General features: G+C 48.1%; 1 protein-coding gene across 5 annotated transcripts in view; it reads right to left on the bottom strand.

The window, feature by feature from the left end:
* SLC13A3 (solute carrier family 13 member 3) overlaps window positions 1–18,811 on the bottom strand; it is an 85,221-nt gene that overhangs the window by 54,894 nt on the left and 11,516 nt on the right. The window contains exon 2 of one of the 5 annotated variants that reach the window (XM_029220616.1): window positions 16,233–16,307. The exons of the other annotated variants lie outside the window; for them this stretch is intronic. Within the exon in view, the coding sequence (XP_029076449.1) occupies window positions 16,233–16,307 (75 nt within the window). The remainder of the gene's footprint in view (window positions 1–16,232; window positions 16,308–18,811) is intronic. 5 annotated transcript variants of the gene reach the window in all.

Genomic DNA, 18,811 nt, shown 5'->3' with positions numbered 1-18,811 from the left:
AACTGGAGGATTTTAATTACTTCTCAAGAGTGATGGGGAAAGTCATGGTCTGCAGGAGTTTTAGTCCAGGTTATAGGGGAAGAACGTCCCCTACTGAATACATTTTAGAGAAATAGCTGGAGAGAAAAATAAACATGACTTTTAAAAAAAAATTAGCTTTATGAGCTATAGTTTACGTACAATAAAATGCGTCCATTGTAAGTGTACAGTTTGCATTTCAACAAATGTATGTACCCATACAACCACCATGCCAATCAAGACAGAACATTTCCAATAAAGAAATATACATACAAAGGAATATTACTCAGCCACAAGAAAAGAATGAAATAATGCCATATGCAGCAACATGAATGGATGTACAGATTATTATACTATATGAAGTAAGTCAGATAGAGAAAGACAAATATATGATATCACTTATATGTGGAATCTAAAAAAATGATACAAATGAACTTAGTTACAAAACAGAAACACACTCACAGACATAGAAAACAAACTTATCAAAGGGGAAAGGTTGGGGGGATAAATTAGCAGTTTGGGATTAGCAGATACAAACTACCATATATAAAATAGAGGACCTACTGCATAGCCCAGGGACCTATATTCAATATCTTATAATAAACTATAATGGAAAAGAACCTGAGAAAGAATATATATATGTATATACGTATAACTGAATCACTTTGCTGTACACCAGAAACTAACAGAACATTGTAAATCAACTATAGTTTAAAAAAAAAGGTATAGAATATTTCCATCCCCCAGAAAGTTCCCCTTAGCCCCTTTCAGGTCAATCCTCACACCCCCTCCAAAACACTGCTGTGCTTTCCATTGCTAGAGATTGGTTTCTCCTGTTCTTGGACTTTACTTAAATGAAATGATGTACTTTTGTATTTTCTGCTCAGTATAATGCCTGTGGATTCATCCATGAAATTGCATGTATCAGCAGTTAATTCTTTTTTACTACTGCCTAGTATTTCATCCTGTAAATATACCACTCTTTCTTTGTACATCTTCTTGCTGGTGGAAAGTGGAGTGTTTCCATTTTGGCATTATTATGAATAAAGCTGCTGTAAATATTCAAGGACTTCTGCTTCGGGGGTGACATCCTGCCAGTTCTTTAGTGCAATGTATTAATTCTGCACATTATAGAATGGGGGGGAGGGGGAGAAGTGCTGGTAAATTCTGGCTGCAAGTGTTGCCTTTCAAAGGCCTTGAGTCCCAGGCATGCATTCTCCCTCTCCCTCTTTCCTCTCTTTTCTCTCTCCCTCTGTTTCTCTCGCTCCCTCCTGTTCCCTCCTCGCTCTCTGGGTGCTCTTGCCGGGATGTCAACATCAATCCTTTGTGGAGGAATGATTCCAGATACAGCATGTGTCAGCCAGGGAGGTGATGTGAGGGAAATGGCAAGAGTTGGGAAGTCGATCCTTGGCCCACACGGGGCTTGGGCAGTGAGTGGGTCAAGAGTGTTTCATTACCTTGCTGGTTAGGGATTGCAGCAGGGCCGAGGTGACCCCAAATAGCTTCCCTGCCCCAGCTGAGCTTCCTGTGGGCAAACTGGATTCAGAACTGCCATCTGGATGCCAGACATCTGGTGAGGAATTAATAAAGTACTACTGCCCCTCACCCCCACCCCTCCACCCCAGTGGGCCTCGAGGACAAAAACTGGCTTCCGGAGAGCAAAAGTCTCCCAGGAGGCATGGAGGCAGGGACCAGAGAGCTGGCCTGTGGACAGTAAGCGGTGGGCTCTCAGAGATCCAGCGGGCCAAGCCCGTTCCCACCTCCAGGTCTTTGCACCTGCTGTCTCCTCTGCCTGGCCCTCACTCCTTGATCTCTGGCCCCTTGATCTCTGCCCAGCTCACTCCTTCTTGTTGTTTGGCCTCATCTCAAAGGTCTCCTCTTCACAGACCACGCTATTGTCTGTGGTCTGATCTCCACCATCCAGCCTTCTTGTCAAGAACTTACCAATGGCCAAAGTATTTCTTGTTTGTTCACTTATCATTAGCTCTCTTCCCACCAGACTGTAAGCTCCACACAAACAGGGCCCTTGTCTGTGTTTGTTCACCTCTATCTTCAGGGCCTCGATGGACATTTGTTAAATGAATGATTAAGTACTCTAAATCAGGCATCACAAACTCAAATGCAAGGGACAATTTAAAGAACGAAGTGGGCTGGCATAAGAAATATCACCTTGTTTTCTCAAGTCTGATTTGCAATTCTGACAGTGTTGTGGGTACAGAAAACCATCCTTTTAGCAGGGAAAAAAATGCCCAAGTTTAATGATAAATTACAGCTGGCACTGGGCTTTAGTGTCATGGGTGCAATAGGGAGGAGTGGGGACTGTGGTGAAGTGGGGAACATAGGCCCCTTGGAAACAGCACCTGCTGCTCAGCTCCTGACTGTTGCCATGGGGAAACGTGGGGCCCATGATGCCAGATCTCCTGTTTTTTCAAGAGAAGCTTGAAATTGTGCTTTTATGTGAAATCTCACCATTTTAAATGATTTGCCTATTAAAAGGAAAGTGTGGGCCAAAAAGTACATCTGCAAAATGCATCAGACCCATGGTCACCACTTTATGACCTCTCGTCTAAGTGGTTTTAATTAGTGGAAAATCCCAGAAAAGTGCTCACACATACACAACTTGGAATCTAATGTGAAGTTGTTCACAGATTACTAGGAATCAGGATGCTCTGTGAAAAATCCCTGTTCTGTCTTAAAATACCCATTTTACAGGTACAGAAACTGAGGTCACAGGAGGAGTGATCTCTTCAGGACCGCACAGAGCACAAGAGAAGATCTCATGGCTCCCAGTCCAAATAGTGGATCAGGGAGTGGGGTCCAGTGAATCCATGATTTTACTCCAGTGCACAGCACGTCTGACCCACCTCTACCTCTGGGCTCCCTGTTTGGTGAACTCAGAGCAGCCACATGGACACAGGGAGAGTCAGTCTGCGTGTCTGCAGAATGGAATCTTCCTTTGATCCTTCAAGGGCAGATTAGGGTAGAAGGAGGGTAGAAGGCTAGAGTCACATGATCCTGAGACCCTGTTCCTTTGAATTTTAACTTCTGGAGTCCAGAGGTGGGGGAAAGTGTCTGATCTTGCAGGCTCACTTTCTGGGTCATCTCAAGAGTCAGCAGTCTGCCACTTTGCCACTTTGTTCTGTCCAGAGGCTCAGCTTCAGGAAGGGGAATCTTGCTGAGGTGGCCCAGGGTAGACGGAGTCGTGGCTCCAGGTGAAACATCTCTCACATTCCCAGCCTGTCCCCTCTGCCAGCAGAAGCTGGAGTGACTCAGCTAAAACCTCCAGGGGTGGACAAGCCCGAAGGAGACTGCAGCCCGAGAAGACAGGGGCCAGAAGCCAGAAGGCTGGTCCTCACTATGAGGGCTGATTGATCCCAGAGGCCAGGATTTGGCAGAACTTGATGTGGATGTGCTTGGGAGATGGCTGAAATGGAAAGTGGTCAGCTTTCTTTTTCAGAAGGGAAAAGAATGCCAAGGAAATCTCTAGAGCTGGGCTGTCCAAATGTAGTAGCTTCGGGCCACCTGTGGCTATGTAAATTTGAATTAATTAAAGTTAAATGATATTTAGAATCCCAGTTTCTCGGTCACATGAGTCACATTTCAAGTGTCCCATAGCTATGTGAGACTAGTGTCTACCTTTCTCAATGGAGCAGATCTAGAACATCCCCATCACCACAGAAAGTTCTGTTGGACAGAGCTACTCTAGAGAATTTGGGACTGAGGGCCAGGAAGTCTGGGTGTAGTGGTTTGGCCACTGAATTCTTGTGTCAAGTCACTGAGTTCATTCATCTGCAAATTGGAAATAATAATTTTGCGATGTCTACGTCACAGAGGATCCCATTAGAATGAGTGCACGTGAAAGCATTTTGAAATATGTACTTGACAGGCAGACTATTTTAGGAGTGAGATTATGAATAAATGTGTTCATTACATGCTCTGCTTTTCCAAATTTCAACAATATGTATTTTTTTAAAGTAGACGTTCCCTGAATACACAGTTAATATATCTGTAAAATTCTGGGGTTACGCTTTCTTTTTCTGAGAATTAGGAGATATTTCACTGTGCAGAAATTTGAGGCCAGCCTGATTTCTTCCCTCTTACAGCTCATCATATTTTTTACCTGGATAGCCATAAGATTTTTTGGTTGAATCCTCAAGTTCATTCATGTTACCATGATATAGCTCAGGGTCGATGAGTAGAAGTTTTTTTCTAGGAGACAGAAAATTTGCACATGTTTTAAGTTCGCTTGGTTTCAGAGACGTTTTCTACTATTAAAGATTCCAATATTGTTTTGTTTTACTTGTCTGATTTCTTTTTCTTTCTTCTTCAGCAATACCAATTATGCAGAAGTTGGATTTCCTTTGTCCCCCCTATTGGTCATTTTGCTTTCATCCTTTCTTACTCTTTCTTTCCCACTTCATTTTGTTCAATCTTCTTTCGCCTGTGTAACACGTCCTTGATTACGTTTTTAATATTTTCCATTTTGCTGTTTCTAAAAGAGCTTTTATAATAGAGTGGCTTCACTTTTATCCTCCCTCCACTTCCAGAAGACTGCTTTTTTCATCTCCGTCTACCTTTTATTATCTCTTCTTTGACCCTTTTTTTTTTTTTTTTTTTTTTGCGGTATGAGGGCCTCTCACTGTTGTGACCTCTCCCGTTGCGGAGCACAGGCTCCGGACGCGCAGGCTCAGCGGCCATGGCTCACGGGCCCAGCCGCTCCACGGCATGTGGGATCTTCCTGGACCGGGGCACGAACCCGTGTGCCCTGCATCGGCAGGCGGACTCTCAACCACTGCGCCACCAGGGAAGCCCTTCTTTGACCCTTTTAGTTCTCATCTTGAGATTTATTTTAGGAAGGCCATCATTTCTTTAATTTTTTGTGTATTTCACAGAGAAATGTCTGTTCAGTAGTTTCTCTTCATTACACAACTCTTCCAGTATTTATTCTTTGTCTACTATTCATTTGATGTTCCCTTTCTTCTTATTTCTCACACAGTCTTTTTGTAGGTCCCATGCTGGCTACTTATCACAGTTCTTTGTTAAAAGAAAGTGTGGGGAGAGGGGCTAGGAGGAAGCTGGGGCAGCAGGTGTGTCTATGCAGTAGCCCTGTGGATTATCTCAGAACCCTTTCTCACCACCACTGCCCTGAAATATATCTCTACTCTAAGCAATAGACTTAGTGTGGAGATTAAGTGTAAAGACCCAAGAATGTCACAGTTCTTCAGTATCTCCTTGAGTAAGTCTCTTCGACTTACTGAGAGAGAAAATTAGAACCCTTACAACCATATGGTTGATCGTTATCCATCCTTCTCTCACCTGCCACTTTAACATCCTGCTTCTTACCAATGGTCTTCGAGCTTCTTCATCCAGTTCATCTGAACTCTGAACTGTCACATGCATTTCAGTGACTCTCCCTTCCCGTGTGCATGCTTCAGGCTTTGCTGGGATTAGGAAGGGCTCATAGAGTTGAAAAATACTTCTGGAGAATTCTGCCTCCTGCCCAGGGGCTGCAGAAGCTCTTGGTTCCCTCCTGCAATTTGGTCCAAATCCCACCACCATTGTCAGCTCTTCTTCACAAACCAAGGGTGGGATTGTGGTCTGCCCTTCTTTCCTCAGAGATGGCATTTTCTTCTCCATTTGTTGCTTTTTGTTGCTGTTTTCAGACTGCTTCAGAAAGGTGAATGAAATAGAAAAGTCTGGACTCCACCAACTTAAACCAGAAGTGCCTTCCACCTAATAATTTTGTCATCAGAAAATACTATATCTCCTTTTGTTTATCTGTATTTTCTAATCTTCCTTCAATAAGCATGCACTGTAGAAACAGTATGGGCTTTGGAATCAGACAATCCTGAGCTATAAACTCAATCCTTCCACACTCTAGCTGTGTGACCTAGTTATTTAACTGCCCTCGCCCTCAGTCTCCCTGTGTGCTGTAGGCACATAATAATAGTACCTACCTCGGAGAGTGATTTATTTCATATAAAATAACCACTGACCCAGTGATGGACACGTGGGAATGCTCAACAAATATGACCTATTGTTACGTTGTAATAATTATTAAAAATCATATATTAATGTTACTTTATTCTTAATAATACAAGTTTAACTCCTTAAATGCTGAGCTTCAAATACATTGTACTTAAATCTTTAAATAAATCCTAAAATATCAGAGCCAGAATGAACCTGAGATGACTTAATCTAGTGGTTCTCAATAGGGGATGATTTTGACCTCCAGGGGACAAAGGGACATTTTGGGGTGATTGGAGGGGATGATGCTAGTGGCATCTAGTGGGTAGAGGCAAGGGATGCTACTAAACATCCTACAGTGCCCCACAACAGAAAATCATTTGTTCCCAGTAGGATCAATGTCACCAGTGCTGAGGCTGAGAAACCCTGGTCTAATTTAACCCCTAATACAATGACTGCCCAGAGAAGGAAAGTGGCTTGCCTGAGGTCACACAGCAAGTCAGAAGTAAGGACTTGTTTTACCTTGTTTCATAGAAAGACCATTGCGCCCTGAGGTTTATCAGACAGCAGGAGTTGGGAGCTGGGCTGGGACCAGGGTGAGGCAGGTGCATGACCCTGACAGTGAGTCCCTCCTTAAACTTTGTTCCCAGGGTGCCTCGCCTGGCCCTCCCTAGTCCTGACCCTGGTTGGGAGCAAGAATTGGGCCAGGGGTCCCCTTAGTCCCTGACCAGCCTGATTCATGCCAACCCAATCCAGACATTTCTTACAGGAAGCTTTCTAATCCCCCCACCAAAGAAATCCCAGCTTCTCAGGCTCAGCCAATCCATAACCACGGGGATTAAAGTCTGCAGGCAAAACACGCAGAGGTGACAGGGGAGAAAGAAGAAAGTGCCATGTCAGGCGGTTAATTTTTGAGCTGGGGAATGATTTCCAGGCAGACACACGGCAACTTTTCCCCCATTGCCCCTAAGTCTGCCCCCCTCACTCAGGAAAAGAAAGAAAGAGAAATGGTGTGTTCTCTGAGCCCAGGGCAGGAGCTGTCCGGAAGTTGCATCCATCACCACCTTCCCTCCTGTGCCCCATCTCCCTGCTGGGCTGAGTTTTTGTCAAGGCACTGGGCTGTGACCAGGCTCTCAGCAGGCACTGGAGGCTCCATGCCAGGCCCTTCAGGGAGCAGGACCAGGGCCAGCTGCCCACAGTGGTGCCCTCCTGCTGCCCACTAGAGGCCCATTCCCCAGGAGTGTCCAGGGCCAGGGCTGTGGGAAGCCCTGAACATTGAACTCCAGAAAGGCCAAAGCCATGCCTTAAACCTCTCAGTATCCCCTCATCACCCCCAGCCCAAGGCTGGGCCTACACAGTGGTCAAAACCCCTGGGGCCACTCAGGGCTTGAAACACGGTGGCTCAGGCATCCATGACTGGTGTGAGTGGCCTTGGGCAGGCTCGGAGCTGTTTGCTCACAGATAACCCAGGAACGATGGCATCTCAGAGTCACAGTGGTACAGCACCTGGAAAATGACCAGTTCCCAAGAAGCTGGAGCTGTTGGGATCAGCAGAAAGAGCAGTGGACAGGGAGCTAGGAGACGGGGGCTGAAATCAGGACCTGATGCCAAGAAGCAGAGGAGCCTGAGTCACGAGCTTGGCTTTCAGTGCCAGAGTGCCTGGGCTTGAATCCTGCCTCTACCGCTTCCTAGAAAAGTGACTTAACTCTGTGCCTCAGTTTTCTCATCTGTAAAATGGGGATGATGGTAATGATGATAAGAATTTCAACCTCATAGAGTTATTGCTATGGGGATTGATTAAATAAAGTGAATGTAGGTTGAGTGCTGGGAGCAGAGCGCTGGTAGAGTAAGGAATATATATAAAATGTTACCTCCTACTGATGGAATCTGTTACTTTTGCACATTTCTTGCCCTCTTTATATCAGAAGTTTCATCTCAGTGATCCCTAAAGCACTTCCAGTCTGCCATGTGGGGATGAAGGCAATGATGCTAGGTAGATATTGACCCCAAAAGGAAAGGAGTTTGGAGCACACACAGCAGGCCCAAGCAAAGGACCCAGCAAGACGAGACAACCCAGGAGAAACCCTCTCCGCTGAGGCCAAGAGGCACTGAGGCATGAGCCTCCACTTGCAAAAAGGGAGTTAAGTAAGGCCAGCTGAGGCTCTGGGTGCAAGGCCACTAGGAGTCACAGAGTTGCCGGTGCAAATCCTGGTCTACCACCTACAAGCTTCAAGCTTTGGAAGGACCGGTGGCCTTTTTGAGCCTCTGCGTCCTCATCCGTAAATCAGGATGCTTATTACGCCATCCTGAGAGAGCTGGGAAGGAGATCAAAGAGAACATGGATGGATGTGGCCGTTCTTTGGAAGCCCTGCAACGCTGGCAGCAGCTCTCTCCGTGGTCTCCCGAGCAGCTGTCCCTCATGGGCTCAGAACAGCAGCACTGTTATTCAAGATGGCTGCCCACATTGAGCACTTACTATGTGCCAGGCACGGTTCGTGGATTCCCTCATTCAACTCTACCCACAGCCCCACGAGGTAGCTACGACCGCTGTTCCGTTTGGCTCAGAGAGCTTGAGTGACTGGCCCAAGTTCACACTGCCTCAGCGTGAATGACAGGTGAGAATAATAAAGCTACCGTTCATTGAGGGCTTACTATGACCAGGCACCGAGCCTTGCCTGCATTAGCTCACCTGCTCGTCTCACAACCCTGTTTAGAAATGAGAAACTGGAGGCACACAGGGGTCCAGCAACTTCTTCATCCATGTGTGCATCTCCAGCAAAGGATGAAGCCGTGATTTCAGCATAGTGGTCCGAGCTCAGGGCAGTGGTCCTGATCCCCTGGGCCCTGGTCCTGGGCTCAGTGAGGAGAGTAACAGTAGTGATGGTAACAGCCAGCATTTACTGAGACTCACTATGTACAGGTGCTCAGCTAAGCCTTTTACACTTATTGTGACTTTTGCTCCTCCCACACTCTGGTAGTTTCTGGAAATGGAAGGACAGATATTCAACAGCAAAGCACTTTACAGGCCCTTTCCCATCCTCTCTGGATCTGTTCAGTCTTGAGGATAAGCCCGGCTGATCTTAGTGCCCACCTTCTGGAGGAGACAGGCATGGAGGGTTAAGACTGAAACGAGCCCAGGGTGACCCAGAGGGAAATAGTTGAGACAGCGCACATGTCTAGTCTCTGATTTCCAGGCAGGGCTCCCTCCTACCCTCTCTTCTGAGAAAGCAGTTAGGAGCCACCTGTGTCTATCTGCGCTCAAGACTCAATGGGGGAAAGAGGAGAAAGTGGAGGGGGTGACTTGTCCCAGGAGACCTCTGAGGCAGCCACTCTATCCTCCTACCCTTTCCTCTGGAACGGACTGTGTTAGACCCCTGGACTTACTAGCAGGTGTTGTCACAAGGTAAAGTTCTTCGAGCCATTCATTAAAAGCGTTCCTGGAGCAGCTCACACCCCACTGCTGCCCAGGCCTCGCTAATCATTCATGAGCCAGACAGGCAGCTGGGGGCAGGGTGGCAGCTGCATGGGACCCTGGAGTCCCCAGCGGCCTGGCTCTACCAGAGGAGGACAGAACATGTTCTTCTGAAAAAGAGGCCAACTGACTGTGTGACCTTGAAGGGCAGCTTCTTCTTCTCTGTGGGCCTCAGTCTCCCCATCTGTGCAAAGGGCCCTTCAGTTCCCAACATGGGTGGCGGGTGTGCTTAAAGCCCGCTCAGGGCTTCTCCACCTCTCGCCGCTCCTGACAGCCTGTCCCACACCTTTGGAGGCCTGGTGTGGGAAGGAAGACTTTCTCTGCTTGAAGTAAAATCCAGCCTGAAGGCATTATGGTGGGATCTGTCTTTAAATCCCATCTAAGATCTTCAACTTAGCTTCCCTATGTTCAGGGGTTCAGGGGTCAGTCTCCTGGAAGGGCTGTCACGAGGACCCAGGAAGACCATTTGATATTTCTTGAACACTCTCCATGCTCCCACCTCAGGACCTTTGACTTGCTGTCCCCTCGCCTGGAATGCTCTTCCTCTATATGCGCTCAGGGCTCCTTCCTTCACCTCCTTCAAGTCTTTGCTCCAATGTCATCTCCCTCAGGTATTTGTTCAAATGTTCCCTTCTCGAAATCTTCCTGACTCTAAAATTGCACTTAGCTCCATTCCAGGCTCCCTGCCTTCTCTGATTTTATTCTCCACAGCACTTATCAACATCTGACATACTACAGATCTTACTTATCTGCTTGCTTTGTTTGTTTGTTTTTAATGTTTACCCCTCTAAAATGTCAGCTCCTTAAGTATAAGGATTTGTGACTATTTGGTTCATTGCCATGTTCCTCTAGAATAGTAGCTGGCATGTAGTAGGTGCTCAATTAATACTTTTAAACTCAATGTAATAATCACTTAGGGACAGTGTCTGGCACACAGGAAACACTAAAGAAATGCTGTTTTGATTCTGTATTCATTCTGGACATACTTATTAAGCACCCTGTTTGCCTAGTGCTAGGGGTATATTAGTGAACAAGATGGGCAGGATCCCTAATTGTACTTTACTATTTGCAGGGTACTTCACTGTTTACAAAGTGCTTGGTTTCCCTGGCTCCTCCCCACAGCCCCATGAGGCAAGCGGGTGCATGAGACAGATGAGGAAACTAAGGCTGGCAAGGGAAGTGTCTTGCTTCCCCCCACAGAGCAAGTTCTTGGCAGGGATCCATCCTGGATCATCTGAGGCTGCATCCTGTGTGCCCACCACTTAGCCTAACTTCTCCTGGGCACTGAGGTCTGCCCTGCCCCCGATATTTTCAATTCTCTACCGTTTACCATCATCCCATCTCCACTCTGGTCCAGCTGGCCCTGCCCCAGGCATCCTGGGAGCTGATGCAGTGGGGGATGGGAAAGCTGACCCCTGCTGTTAAGGCCTGACCTGTGGAGCTTCCAAGCCGTTCTTGACTATGACCCTCCACTGCCCACAATCCCTCACTTCTTAGGCCTTTGGGGCTCTGGGCTTCAGGGCAAGAATAAGAATGGCAAGGGAGGACTTCCCTGGTGGCGCAGTAATTGGGAATCCGCCTGCCAATGCAGGGCACACAGGTTCGAGCCCTGGTCCAGGAAGATCCCACATGCCACGGAGCAACTAAGCCCGTGCGCCACAACTACTGAGCCTGTGCTCTAGAGCCCATGAGCCACAACTACTGAGCTCACGTGCCACAACTACTGAAGCCCGTGCGCCTACAGCCCGTGCTCCACAACAAAGAGAAGCCACCGCAAAGAGAAGCCTGTGCACTGCAACGACGAGTAGCCCCCACTCACCACAACTAGAGAAAGCCCGCGTGCAGCAACGAAGACTCAATGCAGCCAAAAATTAAATAAATTAAATAAATAAATTAAAAAAAAAAAGAATGGAAAGGGAACTTTCACTGGGATTTTTCTCTGAATAAGCACTATCTCATTTAATCTTCCCAGCAGCTCCTAGGAGATGAGCTTTACTCCATATACAGTGGAGGAAATGGAGGCTCAGAGAACCCAAGAACCTACACAGAGAGTAAAGGGAAGAAGCCAGTAGGATGCAGAAGAAAGTCTCATCCCCTATAAAGCACTTCCACGGGCTCCACGGGCTCATTTGTAATGCAAATAACAATACTACTACTGCCAACCATAGTAACAACAGACATTTACCTAATACCTCTTATGATCAGGAGCAGCCCAGAGTATTTTAGGTATCTAAGCCAATCTTCACAACACCCCTCCAAGGTAGGTCCCATTAGTGCACCTCATTTCACAGAGGAGGAAAATGAGGCACAGAGAGGCTAAGTAACTTGCCCAAGGTCACACAGCCAGGAAGTGGGGGAGCTGTCCTGGAGTCCAGGAAATCTGGTGCTAGAGTTCATACTCTCATGATGTTGCCCCCTCCCCCTCAGAAAGTGATTCTGGGGGACAAACCAGCCCAGTGATTCTGGGCAGACCCCTTGTCCAGAGGAGGAAAGCCAAGGTCTGAAGGAGGTCCAGATCCCGCAGAAGATCAGGAGCAGGAAAGGAAGCCAGGCCTCCCAGGTAGATGGCCAGTTTAGTGGAGGTAGGAAGAGCCTCTCAGGACAGCCTCAGTTTCCCCAACAAGAGGTGGGAGCTGGGTCGCGGGCAGGGCCCTGCATCAGGCCTCTGCCAGCTCCCCCAGGCCTGGAGACCCCACATTCTAGTCCCAGATGTCGGCACAGCAGACCACGTTCCCAGGACTCATGTCTCAGGAAACTGCCTACACTTCTGTTTTTTGGACCCTGTGCTGTAAAATGCCCTGCTCGGGCACCAGGAGAAGTTTTGCTGAGTCCCAGCCCTTTCCAGAGAAATCCAAGGGGGCTCCAGACAGGGGCAGGAAATGGCTAAAAGGAGCAGGAAGACTTTTCCTTCCTTTTCCCACTCTCCAGGCCTCCCAAGCCAGCCAGCAAAGTGGATTGTCATGAGAGTAAGGTGCAAGCAGCATGTGAAATCGAGGGGACAATCCGGGCTGTGGGTGGCAGCAAACAAGGGCCTCTCTTGTTATTTCTCCCAACCAAGGGAAAGGAGGCTGTTCCCGCCCGCTGACAGCCCAGAGGGCAGAGGGAACGCGTCAGCTCCATGCAGCAGAGCCCGGAACAGGGCTGGAGGGCCAGGGGGTGTTTTGTCTCGCCTGGAACGCCCTCCATTTCCAAATCCCCTCCACCCTGGGAGGCCTTCTGTGGCCAGGCTGTGTGTCCACAGGCAAGCACTTCCCCTCTCTGGGACACAGTGTCCCTGACAGAAAATTGGACTTGACTCTGCCTGCCTCACAGCCTGCTGGGGGATGAAACAAGCTAACGCATTGAAGGCAGAGGTTCTCAACCTCAGCACCACTAACATTTGCGGCCCAAGAATTCTTTGTTGTGGGGACCATCCTGTGTACTGTAGGATGTTTAGCAGCGTCCCTAGATGCCGGTAGCAGCTCCTTCCAGCTAAGACCATCAAAAATGTCTCCAGGCACTGCCAAATGTCTCCTGGGGAGCAAAATGCTTAAGAACCCTGATTTAAAGGACTTCCCAGAGCCCAGGACACAGGCACTGATTTATCCATGAAGGCAGGCAACATCTGTTGAGCCCTTTACAAGCATCATTAATTATTATCATACCCATTCACAGATGAGAAAACTGAGCACAGAGAAGTTAAGTAACTGGCCCAAGGTCACACAGCATATTAAAAAGCCAGGATTTGAACCCAAGCACCCAAATCCAAGCTCCTACCTATCATGTTTGACCAGCCACATTAGTTCCTATCTTCAGGTCCCTCTGAGACCTCCAAACTCCCACCCCAGTGTCAGAATGACAGGTCTCTCCTCTGGGAAGCCTTTCTTAATGTCCCCCACCGCACCCAGCACAATCACTCCTTTCCCCGTTGCCTCCACTGAACCATGAAGGAGTGTGGGCTTTCAACAAGGCAGGCGTAGGCTCAACTGGCAGCCTCACTACTCATTCAATGGCCGTGAGGTGGCAGGTGACTTCACCTCTCTGAGCCTCAGCCTTCTCATTTGTAAACTGGGTCCATCACCCTTGTGTCACACAGCAACTAAAAGCACAGACTCTGGGGCTTGAATGCCAGAGTCGGAATCCCAGCTCTGCCACATCCAAAACGTGGGAGCTTGGGCAAGTGACTGAACCATTCTGTGACTCGGTCTCCTCATCTATGAATGTGGATGATAGCAGCACCTGCGCCAGAGCCAGGGCAAGCATAAACGAGCTAGCAAACATATCTTGAGTGCTTTGAACCGTGCCTGGCACTTCATAAATGCTAGAGAGGTGTTGACTATGGCTCTTAGGAGGCCTCTTGGGGGACAGAGGAGAGAGTATGAATAAGGCATGTGGCCCAGGACATCAACAAACTTGAATTCACTTCCTGAGCCTCCCAGGGACCAGCACATTCCTGTAAGAGAGCTTAATACAGCTGAAATCAAATCCCTCTTTCAGCCCAGACTGAAAGAGGACCCCACAGGAGAGTAGAGCAAAAGGAACTGGGCAGGGGGACCACTGGGCTGGCCAGGAGGGGCATGCTGGCCTCACCAGACCTTTTCCAACGTCTTCATCGACTGGGGATCACTGTTCTGTCCTGTGTATCAGTCCTCCTGCCTTCCTCCGGCCCCCACCCAGCACAGGCTCCATCCCATTGGCTGCCCCTCCCCCTATGAATTTCAGGGACAAGTACATAGAGCTGAGAGCCTGGTACCCCTATTTTGCAGATAATAGAAAGGGCCGCAATTCTTTATCAAGTACCTACTATGTCAGGCACTGTCAAGTCTTCCAAGCAGGTGGGTTTCATTATGCCCATTTCTGAGATGAGGAAATGGAGGCTTGCCAGAGATGGCCTGGCCTTGTGTATCTCTCTCGTCCCTAGTGCATCTCCGCTGGAGAGAGCAGTTTGGGCACACCTGTGTCACTTGTTCCAGGCCCTGGCCAGGTCCAGCCTAGCTAGGATGCTGACTTTGTGTCTGCAAGGTCTGAGGGTGTCTGAAATCCTGCTCATCAGTCCAGAGGGCATTGTCCTGCCGAGTTAGGCCAGGAAACACAATCTTGCTCCCCGCCGCATCACCAGGAATCGCACTGGCCTGTTTATACACCTGGCAGGAGCTCCGGGAAAGTGGAAAGTTGGCTGGACCTCAGAGGAGCGTTTCCAAGGCCAAGGGGTCTGTGTGGGCAACGGGTGAAACCTGGCAGGAGAGCATGGATGGGGAACAGATGAGGGCTCTGGGACCACCTGGCTGGGAGGGGCTGGGAAAGTCCCTCCATGTGCCCTCTGGGCCTCAGTCTTCCCAACTGAAAAACGAAAGGGCTGGAGACACCGATTCCAGCTCAAATCTTCCACAAATGAGTAGCAGTCTGCGGTTTTAGAAAGTGCATGTCTTCTGAAATCAGAGATACCTGAGTTCAAATGCAAATTCATTCATTCACTTGTTTACCGAGTACCTACTATGTGTGAGACACTGTCTTAGGCACTGGGGATGCTGCAGGGAACAAGACAGACACGGGTCTTGCCCTTACATCACTCACAGCCTAGTGGTGGAGGCAGACAGTGAACAGATAATGAACACTTCATTATCTGAAGTGAATGCCATGAAAGAAAAAAATAGGAAGCTGTTTTAGAGAGTGCTTTGTACGGTGAGGAGAGTAAGTGTTCTTGAGAAAAGGTAATCAAGGAGGACTCCTTGGAGGAGGTGCCTTTGGAGCTAAGACCCAAATGACCAGACAGATCCAGCTGTGGAAGATCAGGGGCAAGAGCATCCCAGGCAGAGAACAGCAAGTGCAAAGGCCCTGAGGCAGCAACAAGCTTGGCAGGTTTAAAGAACCAAAAGAAGGCCTATGAGGCTGGACCATAGTGAGAGAAGAGGAGTATGGGAGATTGTAACAACCATGTTTGCAAGTTTCTGAATCTGATGCTCTGGCATCTTGGGACCTTGCTAAATAAGCCTGGAGTGTCTGCCTCTCCTAGGGCTAGCGAAGTCCTAGAGATAGTAAACAACTCACCTGTGCATCAGTTTTTCAAATGTAAACCAGCCAATCCAGAGCCCACACCCCCAACCACCTCCTTTATTGGGCTCTCTCACTCCAGGCCACGATTCGCCTGCTGTAATCATCCAGGGCCAGCGACCAAACAACTAGGGACAGTCTCTATGTCCCGGAGCCCACTGAAATTATTTGAACTAGCCAGTCCTAGGTCTGCTTACTCTGACTTGTCCGTTCCTTAAACATATAATATATTGGCAGATAGCGATGAAGACCACGAAGTAAGATAAGGCAGAGAAGAAAGTGTAAAGGGTTTTCTGTATTCTATGTTAGATAGGGTGGCCAGGGAAGGCCTTTGAGGATGGTCATCTTTGAACTAAGATGAATGAAGTGAGGGAGAAAGGCTTGCAGACACCTGGGGGGAAGAGCAGTTCAGACAGAGGGAACAGTAAGTGCAAAGGCCCTGGGGTGAGAGCAATCTTGGGATATTTAAGGAACACCAAGAAGGCCAGTGTGGCTGGTGCAGAGGGAGAGAGGGGGCCTGAGCTTCTAGTAAGTAATCAATAAATATTAGCTGGTCCTATCCTTTCTTGAGGGCTTACTATAATCTGAACGGAAATAAGGGAGCTTGACCTCTGCTTCCCCGCATCCCTAATCTAGAAGTTAGGCTTCAGAGATTAATTGAAATGTCGATAGAATAAAACAGTGATGACTGGGAGCCTGAGATGGGGGAATCACTGGACAAGAAGAGGGAGATGGAGGCACTCACCCCCGCCCTGCCACTCACAGCTCCCTGTGAGGCTTCAGGCAACTTCCTTCCTTCTCTGGGCCTCACCTTCCTCATCTGTAAAAATGGGGATAATCATTATTCCCACTTCTTAAGGCTGATGTGAAGAGTAAATGAACTAAAATGTGAAAGGCATGTAAAACAGTGTGGGGCAAATAGAAAAAATTTTTATCAATTATTAGTATTATAAACTCCCACCACGTTTGACACGGCACTGGACAATTTCTGTATCTTCTCTTAGTTAAGTCCCATAGTAGCCCTATGGGAAGCACGTGAGTTCTCCCCACTTCACAAGTGAGGAAACCGAGGGTCAGAAATGTGAAATCTCCAACCCAAGCTCCCTGACTCACAGTTTCAGAACCAAGACCCAAACCCAGGTCTTCCCAGCTCCAAGGCCCATGCTATTTCGATCATCTTACTTCTGAGTCTCAGTTTCCTCATCTGCAAAATAGGCGAGTTAAAACGCATCTAGAGCGTTGGGTAAAAAAGTAAGAAGTGATGGTGCAAGTATAACACACGATTTCACTGGGCCCAGATAATAACCAGGGAGGAAGGTGATGTATGGGCATGGTATCAATGAAGAAACTGAGGCCCAGAGAAGCCAAATGACTTGCTCAAGGTCACAGAGCAATGATGTGGAATGAGAATCCAGTTCTGATTCCAAAGACTCAAAACTGGGAATGAAATAACCATTGTCCTGGTCACCCACCTGAATTTCCCCCACCCAAGAATTAAGCATATGCAAAAAAAAAGTGGGCCTCTGACTTCACAGATGTACTACCGCCCCAGAACAAGTGTGCTGCTAGCCAGACTTGATGCCTTTGTGCAAACTGGGAAAAGGGGCTCTTCCTCAGGTGGATCCAGCACTGCACCAGAGTACACAGCTTGGCATGTGGAGTGCGGGTTGGTTCAGTCTCATTTTGCCTCCTCAGGTCTCCTTGTGCAGTGCACAGCCTGTAGGACACTCTGCAGCAGTCCTGCCCAGAGCACCCCCTCCCCCAAACTCCTCCTGCTCAAAGCATCCTTAGAAAGAGTCACCTATGAGTACCCACTGTAAGAACGCATCTTGGCCAGATGGTCAGTCCAGCTAAATTTGCTTTCAGTGGGTGTAGGAAGGGAAAGGAGGCAAGATTTCTCTGCAAACACAAGGGACTGGTGCAGATCTCATCCGTCCCCTCTAGCTGCCCAAGGCCGGTCCTCTAATATCCACCTCCCAAGATGCCCATTCTTGGAAAACTTTGAGGTGGTCCCTCCGGCAGTGTCCTGACTTCCTTAGGCTCTGGCACTCTTTGTGGCAAGAGCCATGATCCCCAGTGGCCCTGGAAATTGCAGCCACTGCATTCCAGAAGGGCATCCCACTCCTTTTCACCCCTGCTGACAGGGTTCCAAGCCAGGAGGACATAATGTAAGAATTGTTCCCATCCCCTGCCATCCCCACCCCTTGGCTCTACCCTTCAGATTAACCCCAGCCTCCCTGCAGCCTCCCTCACCAGTCGCCAGGGGACAGGTGTATGAGAACCAACCCTTTCGATCACACAGTCTTCTAGAACATCAGAGCAGCAATGGCCTGTAGACCTTATCAAGCTGGAAAAACAGAACCCAGCAAGGGGCAAACGATCAGTGCCAAGGATCTCAAACTTCTTTCCCGATACCTACAATTTTGCAAAAGTTTTTGGGAACCCAGGTGTACCCTATGACCGGCATTGGTGGCTCCAGAGTTTCCAGGTGAGAGCGGCTTAGAAGCAGCAATCTGATGTTGGGGGTGGGGTAGACACAGAGGACACTTGCCTTGAAGCTTCATTTGCACAGAAAGCACAATGTTTTTTTAGACTGCCAGCCTTTGTTTGGGGAGGTTATCACGGGATTAAAACTGGTTACGATTACAGGAATTGTCTTGAAACTATGTGTGCAGAGCACACCCACTCTGTTTGCTTTAAATGTATGTCACAGATCAATAAAAACAGCAATTTTCTCTGTTCATTATTCTCTAAGGATGCTTTTATTCACATTGTACATTAAGAGACATGTCAGTTATTAATATCCAAGGATATAATAATAATATAATATGATAAATACATGCATATTACATGGAGGAGGGGGCTTTGAGTGTGCCGACAGAGATTTTGAGGGAGGCTAATAAGATCTCCCAAGAAGTCAGACCTGCCTCCTGGGAGGAGGCCCTGGCTTATCAGCCACTTTAAAAGGTAGTGACATCTAGGGCGACACCAAGAGTACCCACCAGGGATCTGTAGGGAAACAGGAGAGGTTCTTAGTCAATTATAACGAAAGAAAGAGTATAAAATGCAGCTGTTAGAAGTACAGACACTGCATTCTGGCTTTGTACTGGCTGTGTGGCCTTGGGCAAGTCACCTAACCCTGCTGAGCTTCCATTTCCTCACCTGTACTATAGGGATGCTAACAGCAGCTGCCTCCCTGATTATGTGGACATTATGTAGGACAATGCCTGAGAAACTCTTAGCATGGAGCCTGGCACATGAGAAGAGTGAAGCACTCAATGAAACACTTTATTTATTAGGCTCACCACCATCGCAGAGGGTCAG

Source organism: Monodon monoceros, unplaced genomic scaffold, assembly GCF_005190385.1.
Source record: "Monodon monoceros isolate NGI ecotype Baffin Bay Population unplaced genomic scaffold, NGI_Narwhal_1 Super_Scaffold_13, whole genome shotgun sequence".
Taxonomy (NCBI): Eukaryota; Metazoa; Chordata; class Mammalia; order Artiodactyla; family Monodontidae; genus Monodon; species Monodon monoceros.
This window is presented reverse-complemented; position numbering and strand designations above follow the sequence as displayed.